General features: G+C 36.5%; 3 protein-coding genes across 3 annotated transcripts; 1 reads left to right on the plus strand and 2 right to left on the minus strand.

Annotated features, from left to right (window-relative positions):
* Positions 1–32: 32 nt before the first annotated feature.
* LOC110771013 (Zn-dependent exopeptidases superfamily protein) lies at positions 33–10,549 on the minus strand. Its single transcript, XM_021975239.2, has 16 exons — positions 10,265–10,549; positions 9,382–9,495; positions 9,027–9,141; positions 8,116–8,198; positions 7,790–7,866; positions 7,360–7,437; positions 5,859–5,930; positions 5,667–5,740; positions 5,189–5,321; positions 5,040–5,111; positions 3,423–3,542; positions 2,927–2,998; positions 2,323–2,463; positions 1,452–1,536; positions 905–1,352; positions 33–455 (listed from the first exon to the last, which is right to left on the minus strand). Exons 1-16 carry the CDS (start codon positions 10,326–10,328, stop codon positions 191–193), a joined length of 2,013 nt encoding a protein of 670 aa, XP_021830931.1. The 5' UTR covers positions 10,329–10,549; the 3' UTR covers positions 33–190.
* Positions 10,550–10,883: 334 nt separating this feature from the next.
* EMB1467 (NADH-ubiquinone dehydrogenase) lies at positions 10,884–17,241 on the plus strand. Its single transcript, XM_021975238.2, has 5 exons — positions 10,884–11,458; positions 11,975–12,221; positions 13,517–13,811; positions 15,555–15,929; positions 16,128–17,241. Exons 1-5 carry the CDS (start codon positions 11,026–11,028, stop codon positions 17,025–17,027), a joined length of 2,250 nt encoding a protein of 749 aa, XP_021830930.2. The 5' UTR covers positions 10,884–11,025; the 3' UTR covers positions 17,028–17,241.
* A 1,784-nt stretch (positions 17,242–19,025) lies between these two features.
* On the minus strand, positions 19,026–20,451 carry LOC110771024 (microsomal glutathione s-transferase). Its single transcript, XM_021975259.2, has 3 exons — positions 20,198–20,451; positions 19,872–20,120; positions 19,026–19,330 (listed from the first exon to the last, which is right to left on the minus strand). Exons 1-3 carry the CDS (start codon positions 20,311–20,313, stop codon positions 19,252–19,254), a joined length of 444 nt encoding a protein of 147 aa, XP_021830951.1. The 5' UTR covers positions 20,314–20,451; the 3' UTR covers positions 19,026–19,251.
* Positions 20,452–27,634: the final 7,183 nt, after the last annotated feature.

Consider the following 27,634-nt stretch of genomic DNA (forward strand, 5'->3'; position numbering starts at 1 on the left):
AAGTTACTTTCCATTAATGCAACACTTAAACGTTTTGGTAATAGCTATGCCATGCCATTGCAATGTCCTCAATTCGCATAATCTGTTGATTTACAAAAGTTGATATGAAGTAATTAAAATAACTGCCACATTTGCTCTAGTATTTCCGTCTAAGAATATAGCAGAGCATAATAGCAATTTACAAAAGTTATCAATCACGTTTTAGAGCCTTTATCACGAAGGCCTTTGTAATCACTATTGCTAAGCAAGACAAGACTGTAATGACAATGCTTCCAAGTAAGACAAGACGATCAAAAGAAGCATTTTGGACGGTGTAGACCCGGAGTCCAATCGTATCCCAGTTACTTTCTGTCCAAACAGGGTCCACCAGCCCCATGGGGTCTGAGTTATTTGGAGGCAACACATTCCAAGTTCCAGATTCATATTTCAACCGTGTTGAGTATGCTGGAACATATCTGCATCATCAAACACAAGCATTAATTCAAAATTCTGCATGGCCGTCATTTATAGAAGGGCGAATTGGCAATAACATATAGGTAACAAGTCAATAACAAATAGGTGGAAATAACATATAGGTAACAAGTCAATAACAAATAGGTATCGATGGATTTATCAACATGTTATTGATACCTCATTGACATTATTGTAAAACCTTCATTTAATAAAGGACAGACGTCTTGGAGAGAGAATCACCATATATTATATACAAGGTTGGCCTATAGCACTAACAGAGGAATCTCATAATCAAAGTTACAAACAATATGATGTCGCAGGCAGGCAAGACCCCACAACTAGGACTATGACCACTGTTCATTCCATTATTGCACCAAACACTAAATACCACTTAACTAAGCATGCTTCTTATAATGGATCAGCAACTTCTATTTCCTAGCTAGTTAGTTACCTGGTTGTGGAGACAACGCAGACTCCCTTTCCCTCAGTTTCTGCTCTAATGCATACTTCACCCTCATTACTGCAGTCTTGACTTTGAGAACAAACAGAGCCCCCATTTTTCCTTGGAGTAGAAGTTCTGTCGGCCAGGAAATTCCAAACGAACCTTGAAATGTCATCAACATATCCAAGATAAGGTGGGGAGGAAGGTTCACCAAGGATGACACCAACATAATGGCTCGGGCAGGGATTGGCTGGTGATATATAGCTTTTCACCAGCTCACAAGAAAGACCTGGCTCACAGTCCAACAGGCAACCCATTAGTTCTTCAACTAGTGAATCATTCACGTTGATAGATGTTATAGCTGAACTGCTTAAATTTTTGTCGTCACTTGCAAGAATGTAAAGGGTGCGTGCTACGAGGGAAGCTGCCGCCACAATTGCTGAAGAGTTTACATTGGCTGTATTGGAAGCAAGAATGAAACAAAATAGATTTGGGATCACCATTTAGCATTAAGATGATTAATCGAGAAAGAACAAAAGCATAATAATAAACTCACATATATCATCAAGGTGACTGTTGTAGAACTTGTTGGTGAAGACAGTATCAAAATCTTCTAATACAACCCCAGAAGTTAGAGAGTTCTGTTAAGAGCAGAGGAGCTATTGACTAGAGTTCAAAGAAAGCAACAACAAAAAAATGGTTTCAATTTTCTTGAACATATTAGGACATCTTCTCAGTCTTTCTTCTTTTTATGATATAGTACACCTAAATAGCAGGCATAAGGAGAAAATATTTTCTTCTTTATGTTTCTGCTGTCCAAAAGAAAGATAAAGTCTCTAGGTACAAACTTAAGACCCTAAACAGAAGACAGAAAACAAACAGCTAAAATAACTTTTAAAAGATATGGCTCAGGAAATACTTTAGCCACAACACTTTAATTGTTCCTTTAGTTAGTACTTATACAGTGGATTCAAGAAAATGAGACTTCCACAAGGGGGAGCTCCGGATGATAAAATTATAGGTTAATTGCGCAACACTGGATTGAACTTAGTATTGTCCTGTGTTTGGTGTACTAGAGCCCATCGACATAGTACAGTCATGCGAATTATTTTCCAAATTTAAATATATATATGCGAATGTTTTCTTGTAAGATTCATGTTCACTTGTTAATAAAAAAGACCCTAGGGACCTGTATTTTCCTTTAAGTTGAACTAGCTATCCAGTCCAAGGAAGTCTTATAAGTGGGACTAGTCCAAAACACAACTTTAATCCAGTCTATCAAAAGCACCCCTTACAAGACAGGAGGTGTGGCTATCAACTCAGTCTAAGCCACACCACATTATATTATGCCATTACATGAGCAAACAGAGGCATAGAATTAGGAAGTAACTGACAAAAGTAAGGATTTCAACTGTACTGTTACAAACCTTTCTCAGAAAAGTCATCAATGAGGATGGAGGTATCCCAGGATTTGAAGCATTTGCAGATGAGATTGTAAAGCTTTCAGACTTGATTGAATCTTGGGCACGCTTTAAAGCATCCAATGTCTCATTTGTGGCAGAAGAAACCTAAAACATAACATCTTGACCTTAGAAAATATAACCATACGAATGCAAATGCCCTTTGATGATAATAAGGAAGAATGATTCTCTATTTGATCTTAGCAAGAGCTTCTTCTACTGAAGGTTTCATAGAGGGCGAATTTTGTATTTGGTTATTTTTGCATCAATGATGAATGATTGGTGATCCGATGGTGGAAATGGAAATTATTTATAAAATGAAAATATACTTATTTCTATTATGATATGATCATGCAGTAATGGTAAGGGTTGATCAACCAAGTATTCAACTTTGCGCCATGTATAGGGGAGGTACTGAAGTTTCAGCGTAAGCACGATTTTGGGAGGGAACTTTTTTTAATTCTGCAATTAAGCATGTGAAATGCAACTTACCACTTCTCCATTTAAACATATGAAATGCAAGTTACAAGGATATGCATAAAATTTAAAATTTAGGGAACAAATTTCTCACCCCAGTTCTATGAACAAAAAAGTTCTTAACTCCTTGGTTGAGGCCCTTTCCAACAGATCCAATTTCCACGACCTACACTCAATCATCCAATTACCAAATAGTTAGGTTCTCGAAAGATTTACTGATGCATAATGTGAAAGAGCCAAGTGAATTACAAGAAAATAAACTTAGTAACTTGACATAAAACTCAAACTTGCATAACATGTGTCACAGTATCTTTTGGGACAATATGAAAGCGAAACAGAGGAGGGGTCTTTATTATGACATATCATACATGACAAAAATAACTGTATTTCTCCCCGAACAGAAACGGAGGGAGGGGACTGGAAAACTCAAATCCTCTTCTAACCAATGTGTTTGATGATTCTGTGTCTGGACAGTCTTGTAACTAGTAATTTTGTAATGCCAGGAGAGTGGCTGTGTGACGTATAACTAATTGAGCAATAATAGTATAAGAAACCTTCAGATTACAGTACATGACTTCAATCATACATACCTTCTCAATCATTGAGTAATTAAGGCCACTAACAGCATCAGACTGCAGATCAAGTTCAAGCAAAAACCTCCTGCTACCGAGGTAGCCCCAGGCCTCTCCAGTGAAAACAATGAAAACAAGCTGCATTAAAATTTAAGGTCATGAAAACTACAATTCTACATGCACAGCAGTCAGCAGCAATCGATGGTTACCAAAAATCTAAGAACAATACAAAATTGTTTAAGATAAATGAATGCACACAAAAATACATTCTAACTACACCCTTTATGTTATATGCCCTTAAAAATTAAATTAAATGCGTAGTCCTTTTGTTTAAAATTTATTTTTCATATTGGTAATAACTAAGCATTAGTAGAAAAAATATTGAAAAAAAAAAAAGGAGGCGGCAAGCCAAGTATACAAGAGAAGACCACTAAGACAACAAAACTCTTTATGCATAAACACATAAATAAATAAAAACATGGAGAGTCTAACACTAACCACACAATCATTTCTCCCTTGATAATTTATTTTTTATACGATTCCCTCAATAGTTTATTATGACACTAAAAGTCCAATAAAAGAGCACTACACGCTTAGAGGAAACCATTAGCAACATTTAATTAAGACTAAGACTGGATTCTCAAGGTCAACAAAATCTCCACATAAATAAATTGTGTTCCATGACTGATTTGTCCGATTTTATAGCAAGCTTCAGGAGAAATGCGGGAAGAACTTTTGTGGAAATAAACCGAACCTTGCTGAAATAAAGATGAGCCACATTGAAAACCCTGATAAATGTAAACTAATATAAGAACAAGAAGTCTGATAAAGGAAATACTGTAGCAGATGTAATTTAGGAGGCGAAAGCTGTTGCAGGTAGAAATTCCAAAATTCAGAAAATGGTATAGTTTGGGGAATAGTAATAAATCAATTTCACAGCTACAATGTGGTCAACAAGGGAAGCATACTCGGGGCTACCTACAAGGTTGTAATCTGAGTTGGACAGAAGCCACTTGAGGAAACAAATACAGAATATTCCAACAATCAGCATAGGACATTGTGATTTGTTAGCTGAATGCACAAAAATGTTACCAAAACAAAAAACAAAAAAAACAAAAACAAAAATAGAACAATACATGACTAGTGATGAGATAGAGCACTTGGGCAGACAGCAGAACGATGCTGTTACCCATTTAACATGTAGCAAGACTCCAAACTTTTGAATGGTGAAACAAACAAGAATAGTGGTTCCCTTGACTGAGTTGCCTCCTAAATGAGATCTGCAAATATATACTTCCTACTATTCAAGGATCTTACAACAGGAGCAGTTATATCAACAAAAGAGAAAGGACATAATATGCGTTTTCTAATAACCCAAGTGATAGGGCATTTAGCTCATGCAGAAGGCACCTTCAGTTCTGGTAGAGCTGAACTCAAGAAATTATAGTCTGGTTCATGCTTGAATCAAGTGACCATACACATGCCTAAACTTCACTCAGCTATGATTAGTTTACATGTTAAATATGAGATATCATCCATTGTTTGTTCTCTCCCCCATAAAATTTAACAAGTCTTCAATATGAACAAACTGACAGAATGTTGTCTTATGCATGGATAAGCCATCGGATAACACACCTGTTTATTAAAGTCATCCAGACCATCCACGTGAGAAAGTGCATCAACTGCTGCCAGCAATGAAATCAGCCCCTAAGAAATGTTCCAAACATAATTGAGTATGTTCATTTAGGAAGCCAAAACATTTAAGGAAATAAAAATGAACTTACAGAAATAGGGGAGTCAGCGCCAAGGCCTTTGTCACGGAAAAATGAAGCTGAATCCATCGACACCACAGCGAGTATAATGGGCCTGGACTGCTCTGATGATGAAAAATTGATTGGGGGAAGCGATGACCAAACACTGCCCTTCATAATCAAGATGCCCAAATTAAACTTCATACAAATTAAGAAATGTAAAGGACAAATAAAGATAGAAATATTCCTCTTATCTATCTATCTAATAAAGAATAAAAATTTGAATAAAATTGAAGTGGGTTCAATACCAACATCATTGACCATTTTCCATTCCAAAAAAGCACAAATAAGAACATTTATGGTACTTGCAAAAGGAGGTAAATCATTTGAAACAAACATGTATTAACACAAGCATACTCTACAAAACAACTATATAAACTGCAAACTGACTGGATCATAGATTCATAACTAAAGTTGATTCATTATTACAACAGATCACATGAAAACTCACCTGTATCCACCCAAGGGAAGGCAAGTATTTTCCTTTAGACAAGATTCTGAATCATGAGTCCCAGCTTTCATTGTCTGATCCAAGCCAAGCGTACGAGAGGTCATTTTATGATATTAGGTTAAGCGAACACACACAGGGTAAAATAATTAAAATGTGGCAGATAAAAAATCATGCTGAAATAATAGATTATACCTGCATCACCAGATCAAACTCAGCCACATCAGCAGTATAAGATTTTATGTTCTTCTCATTCTTTATGGCAGCCTGAATATAAGTGACAGCACAAATAAATATACCAACAAAAATTTACAAAAAAATTAATCTGACACTAAAAGTAATCAAAATTTTATCAAGTGCACACAAGATTGAAAATGTCCAAGTTGTGGAAAGTAGCTAGTTTGGATTTAGGGAAAATGATGAAAGTATGGTTAAAAATGAATGGGAAAAAAAATAAATAAATTCGTTTTAAAATATGTAAAATGTTATTAATAGTGCATCAGTGACACTTATAAACTTGAAAAATTTTGTGCATAAATTACAAATCTATGATGTGGATGAATAAAGAGCGCAACAATGACAATTATGACCTAGAAAAACTTTGAAAGAAAAATACATACATCTTTAGTTCATCAAATTTGTAATATTTGACAACACTTTATATACTAAAGACTAGTTTAATTAATTAGCAGTAATTAACACCTGATATAACTAATTTCATATTAATTACAACCTTATTGTACAATAGGCAACACTAGTAAATCTAAATCAAACTAAGTGGAGTTAATTTACATTAGTTACACTAATTAGATCTAACTTACACTAAACCACTGAATAACACTTAACAAATTTAATTTGATATTATCACAAACTTAATTTACCCTAAGAACTTTAATTGAAGAATCCACACTTTAATATAAGCCCACAATTTAATTCCGGTTTTACATTTACTTACATTGCCCTTATTTTATTAAGTATTTATTCACATTTCGAAGAACCCAAACTTTGCCTAAATAGCTGATTCACTATTTTACATTGAGTCAGAAAAAAACACATAATATATTATCTCATTGCACCGTCACATGATTTCATTTTCTGCTGCACCAACCTATACTTTTTGACACCTGCAATACCGGTATTCTGCCGCAGTTCAATGGATTTTGGTACAAAATGTCGTAAAATTTCAAGAAAACTGGGAAAAATAACCTTTAGATCTCACTAAAATTGTTTCTTGCCAAAATATCTATAGGGTGGAAAGATACACCCTTGTTTCAGCTGATAATTTCTTCAGTGCACAATATATCAGAAAAAATCAATAAAACACCATTCTTGTAATTTGTTAAGGATGCAAGAAGCACAAAAATTTACTATGGTATTTTAATTATAGCTTTCACACCATTAAATCTTTCCACATGTAGATGAAGCACTCCGTCAAAACAAAGAATTAAAAGATCATGTATATATGTCAACAATAATTCCTCTTTTGATTTGATAGAGATTTAAAAGATAATTTAGGTTACTAGTGCTACCTTTTTAAAACTAACAAAGTAATAAGTCAAACACCCATAATTACTCTGTCTGTTGGAATAATCATAAGTGCAAAGCCCTGCGAAGCCGTCTTGCATATCATAGTTAATATTATAACATCTATCCAGGGTTATGTATAGTACTGGAAAGTTTTAAGTTCTTGCATTACCTCCTGCAGGGTCAATGTGCTACTCTGGGAGAGTAAGAATACAGGAAAGTTATATGGGTTCCACATTATACCAGAGCCCTGCAAATTTTAAAAAGTTGATGCTTCAATTTGTCAGAGGAAAAAAAAGTAAAAAATTGAACATCCTCTGATCTAAAATTATTACTCTAATCTCAATAATTTAGTTCCAAAAAAAAAAAAAAACATGTTAAAAGACTAAGTTTGTTCGCTTAAACAGTATACTTGTATCCTTGGAATTGATTGTCAAGTAGCCTTATGCTTATCTAAGCAAGTCAAGTGCTTTATTTGGTACAATATTTTATCACTTCTCACATTATCGATTCATTAAGATATTTACAACAAAAGGTAAGCACTAGTTAGCAGCATATATATATACAGATAAAAATAAAAACAAATACATAAAAGAACTTACAATTGGGTTCCATTCGTAGTTGATGCTTTGATAAGGAGCAAATTCAGATTGTGGGAACTTTTTAGCTGGAGAGAATCCTACAAACAAGATGAAGTGCCACTGTCAGCAACACCCATAAAAATGCTGAGGGTTAACTTACCTTAGCCTCATTGAAAAACAACTATAGAAATTCAGAAAATACAGAGAGATGACAAATAGATGACTGCAAGTTTACATTTTCAAATTATTTCGGAACTCAGGCCCTGATTCAACCAAAATTGTAGCAATATTTCAACAAAAAAATTTGAACAGAAAAAACAATGGCTAGTATATAACTGCATCTTTACCTTTTAACTTAGTTTGGAACTCAGGGCTTGATTCAACCAAGACACCGGCAACATTTTTAGCAAAAGTCGAATCATTCAATATTCTGAAACAGGCCAGATATCTTACAAGTAAGCAATACTTCTTAGTCCAAAGAACTACATAAAACGCAACAAATAGACTACTACAAGCATCATCCTCAAGTTAACCATCAAAAGACTATTACATAATGAAAACAAGAATACAGAGTACACAAAAATAACATAAAGCTTCTACTTTAATAATCCACCAAGTCCAAAACACAGAAGTACATTTTGAACCATGGCCAAAACACAGCAGTAGTTTCTTTTATAACAGAAGATGAAATTATAATTAGGTCGACTTCTCATTTCTCACCACATTGCTGTTTGTATGAGCTATTAATAAATTACCAAGAAAATTATTCCTAAGATCGTTCTTCAATTGAATATATGTAAACATATGCCAAGACAAACATTTTTCATGTTGTCAGTTTGTCTTCAGAAAAATTCATTTAGTTCTTAAGACATACTAAAACAAGCCAAAGTAGGCCCACTATCATTTAAATATAATCTACAAGAACGAAGTGGGTTATTCAATCATTCAATAAAGGTTTTTTTTCTTCTTTTCAATCCCTCATATTTTACCAATCCATGTAACTATCAAGGATATGTAGAATGCCCATGGAACACAAAAAAGGAAAGAAAAAAAACATGTTAACAAGAACGCGTTCTAATCCGTAAAAACATACGTTGCCATATTTGAAAAAAGAAAAAAAGGTATATCTTTCCATCATCATTTGTTAGTTATTGGCAACACTACTGCATAACATGGTTCAAAGCATACAAAATAAGAGACCTAAAAAAGTGAAAACAAAATATACAATAAATACAAATATGGAAGCTTATATAGACACCTGGTAAGAAAACTTTGAAGTTCATCCACCGACAGCAAAACTGCAGATAACTGAGACAGCTCAGTAGCATTGTTTAATCTTATAATCGGAGCGACAACCTTCACTCTTCCAGGATCTAAGAAAAATTCGCAGAGGTTCATTATAAAGATGTTCCGTCACATAAAAAATTTGACAGAACTATGATAACAAAATAATACTTTAGCGAGCCTGTTCTATTTTATATTTTTTTGAGTTGTAGTTTCTTGTTGTTGTTACTTGTTCTATCCCAGATTGTGGTCCTTATCCCCTCTTTGTAATTAGCTTTCCTACTTTAATAAAATTATGTTTCTTTTAAAAATAAAATAAAAGTACTTACTTGAACAACCAATCACACCAGAAAGATTGAGTAGCTGTACACAAGGATATCCATCAAGTGTCATGTACATTGAACTCTGAAGATCAGGAACCGACTCCATCATTATTGTCTGTCCTAAAATTTCAAAGAAAATAAAACTATAGTTCAAGACAAACATCAAGATTGTCATGTACATTTCCAATGAGTACTCATATTTTTGACATACAATGACACAGCTATGAAATAAGATTTCTTGATTCAAGTAGTTGCACTCAGTGTAAGTTCACCGTAATACATATTCATAGCTAAGAACACATTATGAATATCCATTATTAATCATTGTTAAATCATTATGACCATACATAAACTATTAGTACTTTATGAATATGTATTCTGAAGTTCCATTCACTAATGGATGTATTTAGTATAATAGACCTATTAATAAGACCATTTGTAGCCTTTGAGAGGCATCCAGATTTTCATATTACTTAATATCATTCTCCTTATAAATTTGATATTGCAAAATCCTTCTTGCTTCGTAATAAAAAGAACCACTTCATACTGATACTAAACTCCAAGATAACACAATGAATGAGATCAGAAACTCAGCAGCTACAAACCGCAGTGGCATTCCAGATGAGAATTAGATATGTGCTCAAATTGGCAAGATAAATATTATGCCCATTGGAAGCAAATGACTCATGTGAAAGGTGAGAAATGTAGGAAAACAACAAAGTTGAGAACAGCATATGACAAACAAGGTTTCCATTTTCACTTGAGTTTCTTAGCAACCAAACACATAGTAATAATCAAAATCGATCAAAAACAGAAAAAGTTGCGTAAATTGGAAAGAGATTGAAGTAATTACAGATAGAGAGCGAGAAATGGAAGAAAGACCGCTCACCAGAGAATGAGAGACGAAGGTGAAAACTGAACAAGAAAAGCAGTTGAAGGAATTTCATGGCCATGGTGCTTCTGCAGCTGACCTACTGCTCTTGCTAACCAGAACCCTAGACCATCGTCGACTGCAAGCAACCAAATGATTTCCGTCTAACCTTTCTCTCTCTCTCTCCCTCTGACCCTGAGGTGGAACGGGTCGGGTTGGTCCTTTTTTTACCGTTATTTTGGCGTCAATTTTAAAGACTCTATCAACGAAAAAACAATCAAAGCTTCCTGAAAATTATTTTTGTTTTTCCCGTTTGTTGTTAACTTAGGCGGTTAAGAGTATTTAGCTTAATATTTAATATTTTATGTTCGATTTTTCCTTCTTTAATATCGTTTTTATAAGAGCATTTAGTACCTTAATATCCGATTCTACCTTCCTTAACGGTTTCCTTTTATACCCATAGAGGCACTACAACTATGTGGGTGGGTATTGAAATTAACTCGACTCAGGACCAGCTACTCTTCATACCAATCCGCCACCGAGTTTGTTGGGCTCTAGAATACTAAAAGGGGCCTCAATGTGGGCTTTCAGACCCACTCCACTGATCCGACGACACTTGTTTTATTTTGGGAAGAGCTTTTCTTTTCCAACGTCGCAACGCAACAACCACATCTTCCATTTCTATCAGTCTTCTTCGTAGATCACAGAGCTCAAATCTCTAGACCTCTGAAAACAACAAAAATCATACACATTGTGAGAGCGAGCTATTGTCGACAGAAATGGGGTTGGGATCGCTTGCTTCGAGGGCCATGCGGCCCACAGCGTCAAGGCTCCTCAGCTCCCAAAACCCTAGACCCTTCTTCTCTTTCCACAGAGCGGTCTCAACCACTCCGGAGCTCCAGAACGCCGACCAATCTGCTGCCGCGGCCCAGCCCGAGCCCGCCGCTGATCTCCCTCCCCGGACACCCTTGGGCGGGGCCCGAGTCCACTTCCCCAACCCGGAAGATGCCATCGAGGTCTTCGTCGATGGTTACCCGGTCAAAATTCCCAAGGGATTCACTGTGTTGCAGGCCTGTGAGGTCGCCGGCGTTGACATCCCTAGGTTCTGCTACCACAGCCGGTTATCGATCGCTGGTAATTGCCGGATGTGTCTCGTAGAAGTTGAGAAGTCGCCGAAGCCCGTCGCCTCTTGTGCCATGCCTGCTATGCCTGGTTAGGATTCCCTTTTATTCTCCATTTCCAGTTTTTTGGTTAGCTGTTCATTGCTTTTGGAAGTTCCCATATTTGGATTTTCTCCATTCCCAGTTTTGGCTCTACTATTTGGGTGTATTTCGATTTTTATGGAGCATGATTAAGGCCTCTTAGCTGTATCGTATGGTTTATGAAAAGTTTCCTCCTTGTCAAATTTCTAATCTTATTCGTGTGTGATCTTAATTTGACTATTGGGAGGATGCGTATGTATTAGTTTTTTCTCTTGGACGTAGATTCTTTTACATTTTTGCTAAATAATAATATGAATTGTGATTATATTTTAGACGCGGATGTTCTGTAGAGAACGATTTTATGAGCCTCTGATTATTAGATTCTATTGTAACCTCGTTTATTCTGATTTGAGTTTTTAATAATTGACCAATGCGATGGTTTGAAGATGGGGTATTTTTCGGTCGCTGTAGACCTCATGTATGTTTGCTGAAAGTTGCAGTTTTCTTGACTAAATTTTCTTTTTAGGCATGAAAATTAAGACTGATACTCCAATAGCCAAGAAGGCTCGAGAAGGGGTGATGGAGTTTTTGCTGATGAATCATCCATTGGATTGTCCAATTTGTGATCAGGGTGGAGAATGTGATCTGCAGGATCAGTCTATGGCCTTTGGATCTGATCGCGGCCGTTTCACAGAAGTGAAGAGAGCCGTAGTGGATAAGAATCTTGGTCCTTTGGTGAAGACTGTGATGACTCGTTGTATTCAATGTACAAGGTCAGGATCCAACATTACCTGTCATACCCACTTATTCACCAGTCCTAGTGGATTGTAATACAGGATAGATGACGCTGTATTTAACTTTTTCTTTGCTAACATTTTTTATTGGTTAAGAATTTAATTACAAAGCATGATAAACTAACATTGATTGATTGATTTTTATTTTTATTTGGTTGGAGAGAACATTATTTTTGCGATGCTGTAGCATTTTAACATGTAGAAGTATGCAATATTTGAATGTTGTTAGTCTAACCCTAGTTATTACATTTCACAGTAAGTTATGAAATTGTCATGCCAAATCCATGTATCACGATGATCTGTCTTCTAGGTATCATAAGTTTTCAAATTAACAAAATGTACATGATATAATTTATAGGGTTTAAGTTTATTGACCTGCTTCTAATTGTATCTCGGTTTTTCTGCTGCATTAGACGTGAGAATAATTTCCCTCAATGGGATTATCTTATAAGTTTAACCATCAAATTTTCCTGTGATAATGATGCTGTCAATACTGAAATCTCATGACTGGTATTCCAATTGAAGAAGATTATGATTTTCTGTGAGTTGGTACCTATTTTCACATTCGGATTTTGTGCTTTTCATTGCTCCCATGAATGTGTAAGGTAATTTTGTTGTTTGTGTAGATCGTGGATTCTTGTAGCCACATAATGCCATATCTTACTAACTATCATCGACAAGGCAATTTGTTCATATGTTGTGATGTGAGTGACATGTGGATATTGACGGACCAATTATTTCAATCCTATTCATCTACATTTTAGCAGCAAGTTGTGTATGGTGGTGGTCTTCTCCAGATCAACTCTTCTAGAAACCATAAGAACCTAATTGGCCTTAAGTGTATTTGAGTTATCTTTCGGCATTCTATATGTACTTAGCGTTTGAAACAGGAAATGAGGCTGTCTTAAACCTAGAATGTTATGTAGTGTTGAAATGCCTAGTTATCGGAATCTTTGTATAGTTCATTTCAAATTCGTTTTTACTTAACTTGCTGTTTGTCATGGTTCTGCTCTTTAGAAAGCTGTTGAGCCAAGTTTGCATGCATATCCATAATATAATGTATTATCAAGTTAGCAGGACAGTGTCTCTAACACCTTATTTCTATTATCACACCTGTAGTATTAAGTTATCTTAAGTCTTCTAGGGGTTGTTCAGGATGTTTGCTTTTGTTTCTTTCTTATCTTGTGGTCACTGCTTCAACTACACTTTAAGACACACTTTTATTTAATTATAGTTGCAAGCTTCTGATATAAAGAGCACTTTTGATTGAACAGGTGTGTCAGATTTGCAACAGAGGTTGCTGGGGTTCAGGACCTTGGCATGTTAGGCCGTGGCAGCGGAGAGGAAATTGGGACTTACGTTGAAAAACTTATGACTAGTGAACTTTCGGGAAATGTGATAGATATCTGTCCAGTGGGAGCTCTAACCTCAAAACCATTTGCATTTAAAGCTCGAAATTGGGAATTGAAGGGAACAGAGACCATTGATGTTACTGATGCTGTTGGATCGAACATTCGAATTGATAGCCGAGGCCCAGAAGTCCTGCGCATCGTTCCACGGTTAAATGAGGTAATTTTTTATTGGACTATTTTGATGTGTATTATCTTTTGGATGAGTTATTTTATTTTTACAATACAATTATATGCATTTTTTTTTTCTTTTGGGAAAAGGGACAATTTTATTGCACAACGAAAAAAATACAAACAAAGAACAAAGAAAAGATTCTTATACATAAAAACCAACATGCACCAACATTTTCATGGCATAGAAGTTAATGGCTGACATTAGTCTTTGTTAATTTGTTGGATATTGATTTCCTCTAGTGCCAAAGGTAGCTGAGAAGATTAAACAGGTCAGCGAATTCCTAATAAAGCATTAATAGTTTCTTTTATTTGCTGCTTAGAAAATGCCACTGCATAACTACAACATTCTGTCACAAAAAGAACGTTATTTTGCATGGTCATGATTAAAGATACAAAAGGCCCCATCATTGTATAGTCGTTCCCAACAAAGTGTGATACAACTAAATAGTTACAGGTTAGTTTCTATCATGATGGACCCTGTGAACCTAACATGTGTATCCATAAATGCAAGAACAACCATCCACATTTCATAGGTCTTGCACATCCAGCTTTCCCAAAAAACAAGCCACATGGACAAGGGCACACAGCACTAACGCCATGTTAATATTCATTTTTTTAATCCGAAAATTGAAAAGTAAAACCTCACTTGCTTCCCTTATCCGTCAGTATGAATCAAGTGCACGGCACCATGAAATCCGACCATAAAACAGGAGTTGATGGAAGAGGATCAGTGGTGTCTAGATTTGAAATTCAACGGAGTGGCTGTGGCTGAGGGGAAAAACTTAGGTATTCCATAAAATTAAGCCATGTGGATGTAAGCACCTCAATACTAACACCATCTATGAGTGGTACTTTTTTTTCTTTTTCCTTTCTGCAAATTGACAAGTCAAACCTCACCCTCTTCCCATCATCACCATTAAACATGACCATAAAACAGTGGTTGCTATAAGAGGATGAGGACCGTCTAGATGCAAGGTTCAATGGAGTGGTTGGGCCTTAGAGGTTTGCTGTTGTTGTGAAGGGTGAGAGAGAAGGTGAAAAATGAAGGATAAACATCTGATAAAGGGGCTTCAACTTGTTTGGGGACTCCAATATGGGCTGCATGCAAATGGCTGAGAATCCAATATTGTCTTTGCACTATTGGAGATTTCAGATCGTCGTTCCAAAAGGCAGAGTTAACGTAATCAACTTTTTTTGTGGTTTGGTCGATTGACCTGACTCTTATTGACCGGCCCACTTGACAGCCATGACTTATGTACTCTTTTGACTAAATCTACTCAAATTTTAGTAATTCTTAGGAGCTATGTTTGGACATTCTGAAACATTTTAGTCACAATCTACTCTTGAGTCCAAGTCGAGGAACTTGTCCCAGTTTGGTCTCGTAATGTTAACCTTGAATGCCTGAACCTGTCATGTTTGATCTTTCTCAGTTGTACCGAGTGTATCTTAAATGTCATGGCTCCATATATTTTCTTTTGATTTTGCCTTTAGTCTTGATGCTAGTTAAGTTTGCAAGTTAACCCATATTGTTGATTTATTTGTTAACGCCATGTGACTTCCTATTTGGAAGTCAGTGTTTAAGGACATGCACGTCGTGAAATTTGCCAATCTACTCGGATGCGCTAGCACCATATATCAAGACACTGAAATTTAAAGTATTTGGGTGTCATCCTTCACCTTAAATTTTTTCTTTTCTTTCTATAATGTATTTCCTTACCACCTCTTGCAGGACATTAATGAAGAATGGATATCAGACAAGACTCGATTTTGTTATGATGGTTTGAAGAGGCAGAGGTTAAATGACCCCATGATTCGTGGTGCTGATGGGCGCTTTCAGCCTGTGAGCTGGCGTGATGCCCTTGCTGTAGTTGCTGAGATGGCTCATCAAGTTAAACCAGAGGAGATTGTTGGGATTGCTGGTCAGCTGTCTGATGCTGAGTCCATGATGGCACTGAAAGACTTCTTAAATAAAATGGGTTCAAACAACGTGTGGTGTGAAGGAAATGGTTCAAATCGTGATGCTGATCTTCGATCTGGATATATTATGAACAGTAGCATTGCTGGCCTTGAGAAAGCGGATGCTTTTCTATTGGTTGGTACCCAGGTATGTTTCTAGGAATTTAATCTTAATGATCTTTATAGTCCAGCTTAAGTGATTTTCACCTGCCTCTTACATGCTCGTATTACATGCTGAAGATGGATGAATGGGTAGTGGCTTAGTGGGTATTTGTTGATGAGTGGATAAAGTGTTTTTTAAATATGGTTTTGTTGAGGAACTCATACTTTCATATTATATTTCCAGCCAAGAGTAGAAGCTGCTATTGTTAATGCTAGAATCCGGAAGACGGTGCAAGCTACCCATGCCAAGGTTGGGTACATTGGCCCTGCGGCTGATTTCAACTATGATCACGAGCATCTTGGCACAGGCCCTCAAACACTGCAAGAAATTGCCGAGCGTCGTCACCCATTTTCCTCAGTCCTCTCAAATGCCAAAAACCCTGCCATCATTATTGGTGCTGGGGTCTTTGAGAGAAAAGACAAGGATGCAATTTTTTCTGCTGTTGAAACCATTGCAAAATATGCTGAAGTTGTAAGGCCTGATTGGAATGGAGTCAATGTACTGCTTCTCAAAGCTGCCCAGGCTGCAGCACTTGACCTTGGATTTGTGCCAGAATCTGAAAACAGCATTGAGTCTGCAAAGTTTGTTTACCTGATGGGAGCTGATGATGTTAACTTGGAGAAGGTTCCAAGCGATGCATTTGTGGTTTATCAAGGGCATCATGGGGACCGGGGTGTGTATCGTGCCAATGTCATCCTTCCTGCAGCAGCATTCAGTGAAAAGGAAGGGACATATGTAAATACAGAAGGGTGCTCTCAGCAAACAGTACCTGCAGTTCCGACTGTTGGTGATGCCAGGGATGACTGGAAGATAATTCGGGCTCTATCTGAGGTTGCAGGTGTGCGGCTGCCATATGATACACTAGGGGCCATCCGATCCCGGATCAAGACAGTAGCACCAAACATTTTGCAAATAGACGAGAGAGAGCCAGCTACATTTTCATTTTCAATTAAGCCGGAGTCCAAGCAAAAGTTGGATTCGACTCCGTTTGGGACTGTCGTTGAGAATTTCTATATGACTGATTCGATCACCAGAGCATCAAAGATAATGGCACAATGCAGTTCAGTGCTGTTGAAGAAGTGACCAGTGGATTTTTGTTATTCTCTAATAAAGTTGCAGATTCACCTGTTTTCTCCTGTTATTTTTATGGGGTTGTGTAAGGCCCTGTTTGGCCAAAGCTTCTGGAACATTGGAAGTACTTCCAATAAATTTATTCTAGGTTTTGTTTCACTGTAATGCAATGTAATAGTTATTTCTGTACAACTGTTGTTTGCAAATATAATTTGGGATTTTTCAATTCATTTGTTGTATATATTCACTGAGTATATGACACCGAAGATTTTTACTCAAATTCGAATGCAACACATGAACCAAATCAGAATGCAAATGAAGAGAAAAATTCTTTATAAATTAGCTGGGTTATATGTTTTCTTGGTTCAAAAGAAGAGTAGTTGTGTTCATATGTTTTCTTGTTTCCCAAGTCAAAGCTCCTCTATATAAAGGGGCTTCTTGTTATGAAGAAGATGCAAGTTGAATAACCAAATCTTGTTACTTTGTTAATTTTTCTGATAATGTTATTTACTCAAACGGTCCTCAAACTTGTACTCGATTTACATTTTGGTCCCTAAATTAAAGTATTTACTCAAATGGTCCATCAACTCTATATTATTTGGTCCATTAGTCCTACCGTTACATTATGTCAATATTTCCAATAAATATGAGAGTAACTTGGTCATTTCGAACGTTAAAAATAAATAAATACTGAAAAATGAAGTAAAAAGCGCCTAAAAAGCTCTCTCTCTCTCTCTCTCCATTCCCCTGTGACCACCACCCTCAAGCTCCAAACCCCAAACCCATCCCACAACCACCCTCCACCCCAGGCCCCATGAACCCAGAACCCCAGCGCCTCCCCACCCTCCACCCGAGCCAGCAACTATAGAAAAAGAGAAGAAAAAAAATCTTCCACATACCCCCCTCCCAACGAACCCATAACCCCAACTTAACAACCACCCAGACCCTCTACCCCCGATTTCCCTTCATTGTTGAGAGACAACCACCCACCCCTCACCTCCCTACCCAACAACAACCGCTCATCCACGAAAAAATATTCTCAAGACACCCAAAAATTCAGCCACACCTAACCCACCCTCCCAGATTCCACCACAACAGAATCCCCACCCGACAAACCCCTCCCCCCCCTTCCCCCATCTTCCCCCATTCTATTTTCACCCACAAACCCTAAACTCATCATTACAACCAACCTACAGATGCAAATAATGTTCGAATTTTTTATTTTTTGTTTTCCAAGAGAGAGAGAGAGAGAGAGAGAGAGAGAGAGAGGCTGAGAAAGGAGAGGAGAGGGGGAAAACAGAAGGGGGGAGGGGTATGTGGAGGAATGGGGAAGAAGAAATTGGAGGGAGGGGGCGTTGGGTTTGGGTCTCATGAATTTTTTTCTCTTTTTCTTCAATTTTTTCTAATTTTGTATTTTAACCCTATTTTTATTTGTTAATTATGAAAAGTCATATTTACCCTAAAATTTGGTTAAATCTAACAGAAAATTAGACGGTGGGACCAATAGACCGAATAATATAGAGTTAATGGACTATTTGAACGAATAATTTAGTTTATGGACCAAAATGTAAATCATGTACAAATTTGAGGACCATTTGAGTATATAACCCGTTTCTGATACAAAGGATTTCTACTTTAATTTAATCTAAACTATGGGGAGGGGGATTCGAACTCGGTTGCAGAATGAAGAGCACATCGGCTATAGCTAACTTGGTTAAGCCTTGTTGTTAGGTTTGCTACATCATTTGGGTTTTTTGTTTTATGTCAAACAAAACTCCACCAATTCCTCGGTAATTCAGAATGTGTTTGTCTGTCCTGTTTGTGCCATTTGGGTGGCTCTTCTTCTCGTTTGCTCTTGTTGAGCCTTTGCTTATTTACTTAATTTATTTATTCTTGTTTTGGTCTTGGTCATGTATCTTTGTTTGTTTTAATAAGTTTAGTTTTTACAACCATGTATGTACGGTGCTTTGTTCAACAAAACCAAAGGAAGAGAAAACAAAAGGTAACGAGTACAAGAAAATAAAATGAGATAGTAATTATGCAATTCATTCAGACATAAACATAAAGACATGAAAACCTACAAACGGAAACACCCTCCTTCCTATGTCTTGCACTTTCTTATTCAAAAGCCAAACACTACAAAATAAAAAACAAACTATGGGACCAAAAGTTAGCAGCAGCATATGAGATGGCACTGGCAAGCCCCAAACGCCCATGAGGGTTTTGGTACTTCTGTTTATCCTCGGAGAAGAAGAGTGACCCCAAAGGAAATTGTGCACACAATATGCCCCAACAGAGCCAAGAACCCGTACTTCCTGTCATCATCACAAAAACAAAGAGTAAATATAAAATGAATTCCTTAGGCAAATTTTCCATTTCCAAATAGTTCAATTCAACATATTAAGATGGCGGCGCATATATACAATCAAATCTTATTTGATTCTGCTCTCGTTGGAAATTAACAATCTCATGACATAACATGACACATGTTAAGTTCATTCAAAAGTAACAATCTCACAACATAACATAACATGTTCAGTCCGGATTAGCATATCACAACATAACATATATTTGATAAAATATTTGAAAAATGTACTAATTGTAGTATATATTGTTTGATATAAGCGATGTTGGGGATGGGGGAATCGAAACTAGCACCTCGGGTGTAGGGGCAAATGTTATTAACAACTTGAACTACAAGCCTTTTTTTTCACGAATAAGATTGAAAAATGGTACTGAGAAAAATAGCCAGAAAATTATCATATCATGTCATATGCTAGATATGCTAAAAATGATTAAATGAGTAGAAATTGGGAAATGGGTAAGATTGAAAATGGAGAAAGAAGTAGGGCAAACCCGACGGAAAGGCGGTTCTGGGGGTCGCCGGTGGAGTAGCCTTTGAAATAGAAATAGCGGGTGACAGTATAGAGCAGACCAAGGCCAGCTGAGATGCAAGGATGTTTAAGACCTCCCAATAACAGAAGCACAAAGAACAACGGCATCAATTCCAGAGAGTTCTGGTGGCCTCTCTGAACACAATTGAAAACTTTTGCATCTTTGTTGTCAGATTCTGAAGCGTACAGGGTCGGATAAGGCACCTTGTACCTGCCCAATTCATAACAAATTCAATCACAGATTTTAACAGAGATTTCTGGAAATTTAAAAGCTTTGCATTTACATACATTTTTCTGGCCTTGCCTACTTTGCCAGCCATCCAGAAATTGAGAAAGGTGTAGAGAACAAGAACAAGGACTACATAGCCGTACTCTCTGGGGAGCAATTCAACTGCGGTGGCCATTTGGTTTTTGGGTATGAACGTGAAATCAGGGAAATTGGGTTTTATGAATTGACTTCTTGTTCTTGACTGACCGACTCTGTTTTTTGTGCGGATATAGATAAGCCTCTTGTTCCCTTCACTTAGGTTTATTTTGGTGGTAATGGGCGCCCACGTTAGCTTTTATACTTGTTTTGCGACTTTTTCTCCAAGGCAGATAGAGTTCAATATTATTTCATCAATCAATATTCAATAATAATATATGTGAGAGTAGGCTTGTGTAACAAGTACATCTTGATTTCTCCAACCATTTTTTTTCCTTGTTTTTTTTATGAGGCGTTTGAGGTTGTATTTGTCCAACCTGCACTTAGAGTTTGACAATTGTTTTCAATTAGTTTACAATGGGTACCACCATAACCGAATTTCCCCTCTAGAGTCTAGATCATTGATCCCGGGAAGGTGCTCCACGCCTGCGTTTTTCATTCGAAAATGGTTCATATTTTATATAATTATTGTAAATTAATTAAAGGGTTATTATTCTATGGAATTGCCGGCAAGGGCCAATTTGAAACACAAAACCCTAGTCAATGGAATAAAGTGGGTTATTTGGACTTTAGCGGGGCAAAATGGGACTTGAACGTAGATTTAAGGAGTGTTACAGTAAATAAGTCTTAATTAAAATATACATTTAAAATAAAATGTTTTTTTAAGGGGCAAAGTCATACACAAAGAATCGATTAAGGGGGTAAAATGAGTCATTTTTATTTTCAGTGGGTATGTAAGATTAGACTATACTTTTAAGGAGCACTAGAGCAACTAAGCCTATAAATTATGGATTGGTGTTCAAATTATTTATATATATAAAAAAATGCTAAGGAGGTATTCATCGGTGGAAATATTGGTCATTTGGTGGTGATGATTTTGTTCACTATTTTTTTTTATTGTTTCTAAATTTTTTTTTTTTCAAGTTGACTTGCAAGCGAATGACCTCATCTCTCTTGCTAGGGGTGCTCCTTGGTATGGTGAAAACCGAATCAACTTAATATCTACCAAAACTTTTTTATTTGGTAACTGCATTTTAGAATCTAAAAATCGAATAATTTGAAACCGAAAAAAAAAATTGTGTATTTGTTGTGGTGAAACAAAAAAAAAAGATATTGAATTACCGGTTATTACCAAAATATATCGAAGTAGTTATTAAAATATTAGTGAATATAATACAAAACTAAACTACTAATGTTACTAATATTTCTAATGTTTATTGTATATATGTAAAGAGATACAAATACGTATTGCATACAGAATGTATAAACATATTTATTGTGTTATCATACGAGTATCATTAACAGTGTGGGAGCACAAATTCTTCACTATGTACTTTGATCTAGTACTGGTATTACTTTCACTAGTCCCAAATTATATGTACATATTGAGTTACACTACACTCACTAGTCCCAAAATGTAAGTATTAGTTTTGATGTACTAGTTGTGATGCATATATTATATAAGACTTACTAGTACTAATTAGTAGTATTAATGAATAAAAATTCTTATACTACGCAGTTTATAAGAAAAAAAAGTAGTGTTACAAATATGCTTACATGTAGTTCATAAAAATACATACACATATCCAAGTGTACTAAACTATTAATGGTAAGAGAGTTTGTAAATTAGACTCACTAGTTACTCGTAATCAAGGACTGAGATATCGATGATATCGCTGAAATATTGGGGGATATTATCGTTTTTTGGGGAGGAGGATGTTTTGGAACGTATTTGTGTACTTATCGTATGTATAATGATAATATCAGTGGAAATTCGGCGCCAGTATTGTCCTTCAATTATCATGAGCATTTGGTCAATATATCGCGATAATATCGATAATATCGTGATATGGACATGAAATATATATATTAAAAAATAATGAAAAGGCTTATGCACGCGCACAGGCGGATTCGAACTCCTTGCCACTTATACTTTTCCTCCAACCCTTCCCCTACCCTTCATATCCCATGCCTTTTGGGATGGAATCGAGTTACTCATAGAAAGAATATGAGACTCAATCTTCAAATGATTTTGTTTATGGGCAATGTCAACCAATCTCGGATCCATATGGGTGACATGTTAACAATTACATGCAAAAATATTTTGGGGATTTATCATTTGATGACTACTCTTCACAGTACACGTCGTAACCTACACATCATGTTGAAGTTCTATGAGATGCAATGCAGGTCTCAGTTTCACATCAAAGGAGTTCAAGGATCTCTCCAAGTTATTGTTAAAGCATCATCAATCTTTGAGTTTGAAGTTCTTTCTATTCTCTCTGAGTTTGAAAGTGTACTCCATTTCTTTTAGTACCTATCAACTATTGAAATGTGAGCATGACACTCTGTATGCATACATTATAGTGTGTGGATTGGGTGTAATAAGTTGGTTCTGTTTTTAATGGTGTATTGCTTGTTAGTTGTGTTTGAGTCTTCTTGTTTCTCTGTCTCTCGTTGTCTAATTAATATACCAAAATCACAAAAATAAAGTTTAGTATTGATCTAAAATTTAGTCCATCTTCTACATGTTGCGTGTCTCATTTGAAAGACAAGTTTCTGCATCACAATACATACTTTCTAACTCTTTTTTTACCTCACAAATGTTCATGCACCAACTGGCAAGCTTGCTCATCAACACCCACAACAGAACGTACATTTAAATTTACGATCAACTACATATAGATAGTGAGTTATAGAACAAATAAATCCACCGATTATCTGTATTGTCTTTTCGGTTAAACATGTTTAATTTCCCACACAAAATTAATTTTACTCTAGCATTTTAGTTGATGTTAAAAAGCGTAAGAAGTTAAAATTTTATGGAATCTACATTATATATGTATATCTAAAATTTTATGGAATCTACGTTATATATGTATATCTACCACAGAAATGCTATAATGAGGGGTTGTGGGCGAGGGGTTCAATATCACTATCCAATAATATAAAGGAAATTTTGAACTTAAACTTTTTTAATGATTGGATGGTTGGATGGTTGGATGGTTGGATTGAACCCCTCACTCAAAACCCCACACTCACATCTCCCTCATTGTAGCAGCTCCCATATCTACCATATCATGCTTGGACTTTAAATTCCAAAATTTATAATCTCAATTTTGTTATATGATTTTGGATTGTTATTGAGGATTTTGCGTCCTTGTTTGTAATAGAGATGGCATCGAATCAGCACAAAATCAGCAACTCCAATCTCTGTGATTTAGTTTCCCTTTATTGTGATATTGTAATCCCATGATATTCCAACAGTATCGCCGCTCGGCTATAATCCAAAATAGAAGATCTAAACAGTATAGCCGCGCGGCTATATGCTATAAATATAACATTTTAAAAGTACAGCCGCACGGTAATACACCATAAAAAAAATATCGTAAACATATAGCCGCGCGGCTAAACTCCAAAATTATAATATCGTAAAAGTATAGCCGGTCGGCTATACGCGGCTATACTCTTTAGAAGATCTTTAAAAAAATACAGAAAACCAAAAAACATATTAAAACAAAGGGGACCAGAAAGACATGTAGCATTTGAAGATTTGTAAATTAAACATAGATCACGATTCAGAAAACCTAGGTAGCCCATTATCTGATTATTTTCACTTAGAGACGAGGGCACTAATGCAATTTTGTTTATTTAATATGTTCATTCGTAAACTTGACAAACTAATTTCCAGTCTCAACAGATTCCAAATTTTAGAGGAGGCAACATAATCCCATATGTGAGAATTGTAAGCACTTCAATCTTTGAGACAAATTTCTTGTTTTGGGTTTACAAATTCAAGTGAAGTAAGCATTCAATCGTCAATATGATTGAGTGTGCTTGATTACAGAGCATGGAAAAGACCAATTGACAGTGCTCAAGAGATGTAATGAGGCTAAAGAATAAATTTTTATCATATAATCATTAAATTTGTTCACTAAAAGATGTGTCATCGTTATATGTAAATTTTTTAGAAATATATAATTAAGCTAGCTAGGCTTTTACATGAATTCAAATTTGGATAGATGAAATATTGTTATCTACTACATCATTTGGTGAACAGATTTGATGTTCCTAACAATTCTATGTGTACTAGTAAAGTACTTTGTCTTTAATTTTGAAGTAATGTTTTTCATATATTATCTTGCAGGAGGCAATTCAAGAAAGAAAGCCATCATTATTGGAGGTGTAGGTCCTCTTATTCTCATTGTTGGAGTTTTTCTCTATTTTAAACTTTCAAGAAAGCCCGAGGCTGCCACAACCACAGAATTCGAAGTTGCATTTCCTCTTGCATATATACTATTATTCAATTAGCTGCTGCTCTAACCATGTATACATATATATAAGAGGCTCTCTCAACTGGAAACAACTAAACGACATAATCCTGGGTACAGCTAGGGGTCTTGCCTATTTACATGAGGAGTTTCATGTATGCATCATTCATAGAGATATAAAAACCAGCAATATTCTTTTGGATGATAGTTTCCAGCCCAAAATCTGCAATAGTCTTTTGGTTGACAGTTTCCAGCCAAAAATTGCAGATTTTGGGCTGGCAAGGCTTCTACCAGATGATCTGACTCATCTTAGTACCAGCTTTGCTGGAACATTGTAAGTTAAAGTACTTCACTTCCCACAGGCATAACCCCTGATGGAGATCTATATTATGATCATTACTCTTCTACAATATTTATACCGGTATTGTGTTCCGACCTACTTACCGTTCTATCCGCACACAAAAAGTGTTATGAATCTAATACATACATCTTGTGTAGCCGAAGAGGAGTTTATCTCCACCATCATGGTGATGCTCTCTAGTGTTTCTCTCTATGTGGAAGTGTCTCTCACTTCTGTTTTAGCCTATCTGAGCAATGGTGCCCACGGCACCTCCAATTGGTGAGGCATGCTGCCCACACACTTTCTATATGTATGCCAAGCCTTCTTTAAATAACTAAAGAGTTTGGTCCAACAGCTGCATGCATGAAGAAACTCTGCAAATTGTCTTGAGCACGTTCAAAGTCCTCCACAAGACACAGAACATTAATGCACCAAAAGAGCACAACCACCAGCATTGGAAAAGAAGCCAGATGCTCCTCTTTCTCATGTCCTTGGCGCGGCACAGTACGGCACACCTGCACACACATCCACTGCTGCCAGCGAAGTCCCTCTTTATTGGCTTCTCAAAGAACCCAAGAGTCAAAAGTAGTAGCAATAATACTTCTACCTCCAGCGAAGTCCCTCTTTATTGGCTTCTCAAAGAACCCAAGAGTCAAAAGTAGTAGCAATAATACTTCTACCTCTCTCTCTCTCTCTCTCTCTCTCTCTCTCTCTCTCTCTCTCTCTCACGGTGCACAGACCAACAATGTGGCCAATGAACAAAGAAAGAAAGTTTTCTTTCCCATAATGGCAGCCACCTACAAAGGAAATGCCCAAAGCTTTTACACAAAGTTAGCCGCAGATGCCCACCAAGTTAAATTCCAATTGCTGTAGGTGTAGATCACTCAAGTGCTGGAACCCACTCCATCTCTTTGTCTCCAGCCTTTTAACAAAGATGGCTTGTGCCGTCATTTCCCCATTTGAAAAGCCCACGGCATGACAAATGAAGAAAGCTAGCAAACAACAATAATAAAGTGGCCCTTACACAATTAACAATACAATTTGGGCCAATTTTCAACAGTGAAGGCATCTTATTATGGTGGGATCATTTGCATCCTCCGGAGCCTCTCTTTTTCGAAATAAGGATAGATTTTAATCATTAAACTAGGAATGTAAACGCTAGATCTGAAAGCAGATTCAAGGATTTCCATAAAAAATCATAATCAACAACATTACATAGTTAAGTTCCATCCACAATTGGTACATATAGAGCAGAACCAGAGCAACAATGTTCCCTCACAGATACACACATCACCTTAACATATGCTCTTATTCTTTTATTGAATTACACGGGGTTTCTGACTACGTTTCTTTCTCTTTTATTCTCTTATTCGTTTATGGAATTACATATATTACTTGGGTATCCGGTACATTTCTTCCCCTGAAATATAGCCAATTAAACCAATTATGACATGCTAAAAAGTGCCTAATCAGAAAATAAGTACATTAACCACTAATAATAAGAAACAGAAAAAATATCATCTCGTTTGCGATTTTAAAGAGTACTCACCTCCCTCTTCCCAATATTTATTTACAATTGAGAGGTTAATAGGTCACAACAGATCAGCTCAACAGAACCAAAATACAAAGCACTAGATGTAACCTTTTTTTTATTTTTTTTATTTTTTTTTATAATCCCTTTTCAAGTACAATCGATAAAGTATTTCAATATGTTTTACTTTTTCTTTAATAAGTAGCATTATATTAATGTTTTAGTGACAAACGTTTAACCACTAAATGCGGGTAGGAAATATGTTTTTTCTTTAAGAACCATACCTGCAGAACACCAGCAGCAACTAAAATTTCCAGGCCATGGCAGATGGATGCAACTGGTTTCCTGGCTTCCATAAATTGTTTCACTAGTACAATAACATCCTCATTTAGTGCCAAAAACTCTGGAGCTTTACCTCCAGGGAGTACACATATATATATCCTCTTCCACAAACATCCCCCCTGACGAAACCACACGAGCCTTAATCCCTGGGTATCCAGTACATTTCTTCCCCTGAAATATAGCCAATTAATCCAATTATGACATGCTCAAATTTGCAGCTAAATTTTTTCAATTTCGGGTTTCAGACTTTCAGTCAGTCGCAGCGTTCCAAAAATGGGCCTAGGCGGGTGGCTAGGCGGCTAGGCGGGCGCTAGGCGCCTAGGCTGGTGGCTAGGCGGCTAGGCGAGAGCTAGGCGGCTGGGCGGGCCTCCTAGGCGGGTTGGGTCTTTTTGGGGTGCTGAACCCGGAGGACGAAGCAGCCGAAACCGAAGAAATCGAAGCTTGAGTTGACGGAGAAGCGAAATGGCTGTGACTGCAATCTTTCCTCTGCGAGCGAGGTGCAAGCTTCGTGTTCGTTTCGAATATATTTAAAGCGTTTAGCCGGGCGGCTATACTCTTAAATATTCAAATATATTAGTATTTAAAGAGTATAGCCGGACGGCTATACTTTTAAAATATTCGAATGTATTTAGAAAGTACAGCCGACCGGCTATACTCTTTAAATATACAATTTTGTCATATCATTTTAGGGTTTAGGGCTAAAATACCACTTTAGCTCATTGGTCTACAATTATTTCTTCAATTATTTTTTTTATACAAGCGATATTGGGAAATGAGAATTTAAATTCCTTCCGATACCTTCCATTCAAATCTGTAA

The sequence above is a fragment of the Prunus avium genome, chromosome 3 (assembly GCF_965620075.1).
Source record: "Prunus avium chromosome 3, drPruAviu1.hap1.1, whole genome shotgun sequence".
Lineage (NCBI taxonomy): Eukaryota > Viridiplantae > Streptophyta > Magnoliopsida > Rosales > Rosaceae > Prunus > Prunus avium.

Coding starts and splice junctions, on each gene's coding strand:
- LOC110771013 (XM_021975239.2), bottom strand. CDS start 10,328: ATGGCCATGAAATTCCTTCAACTGCTTTTCTTGTTCAGTTTTCACCTT. Junction 9,142..9,381: donor TGGTGTGATTGGTTGTTCAA/GTAAGTACTTTT, acceptor AATTTTTCTTAG/ATCCTGGAAGAGTGAAGGTT. Junction 456..904: donor TGCGTTGTCTCCACAACCAG/GTAACTAACTAG, acceptor TTGATGATGCAG/ATATGTTCCAGCATACTCAA.
- LOC110771024 (XM_021975259.2), bottom strand. CDS start 20,313: ATGGCCACCGCAGTTGAATTGCTCCCCAGAGAGTACGGCTATGTAGTC. Junction 20,121..20,197: donor GTAGGCAAGGCCAGAAAAAT/GTATGTAAATGC, acceptor TGAATTGGGCAG/GTACAAGGTGCCTTATCCGA. Junction 19,331..19,871: donor CAGAACCGCCTTTCCGTCGG/GTTTGCCCTACT, acceptor TGATGATGACAG/GAAGTACGGGTTCTTGGCTC.
- EMB1467 (XM_021975238.2), top strand. CDS start 11,026: ATGGGGTTGGGATCGCTTGCTTCGAGGGCCATGCGGCCCACAGCGTCA. Junction 11,459..11,974: donor TGCCATGCCTGCTATGCCTG/GTTAGGATTCCC, acceptor TTTTCTTTTTAG/GCATGAAAATTAAGACTGAT. Junction 13,812..15,554: donor TCGTTCCACGGTTAAATGAG/GTAATTTTTTAT, acceptor CACCTCTTGCAG/GACATTAATGAAGAATGGAT.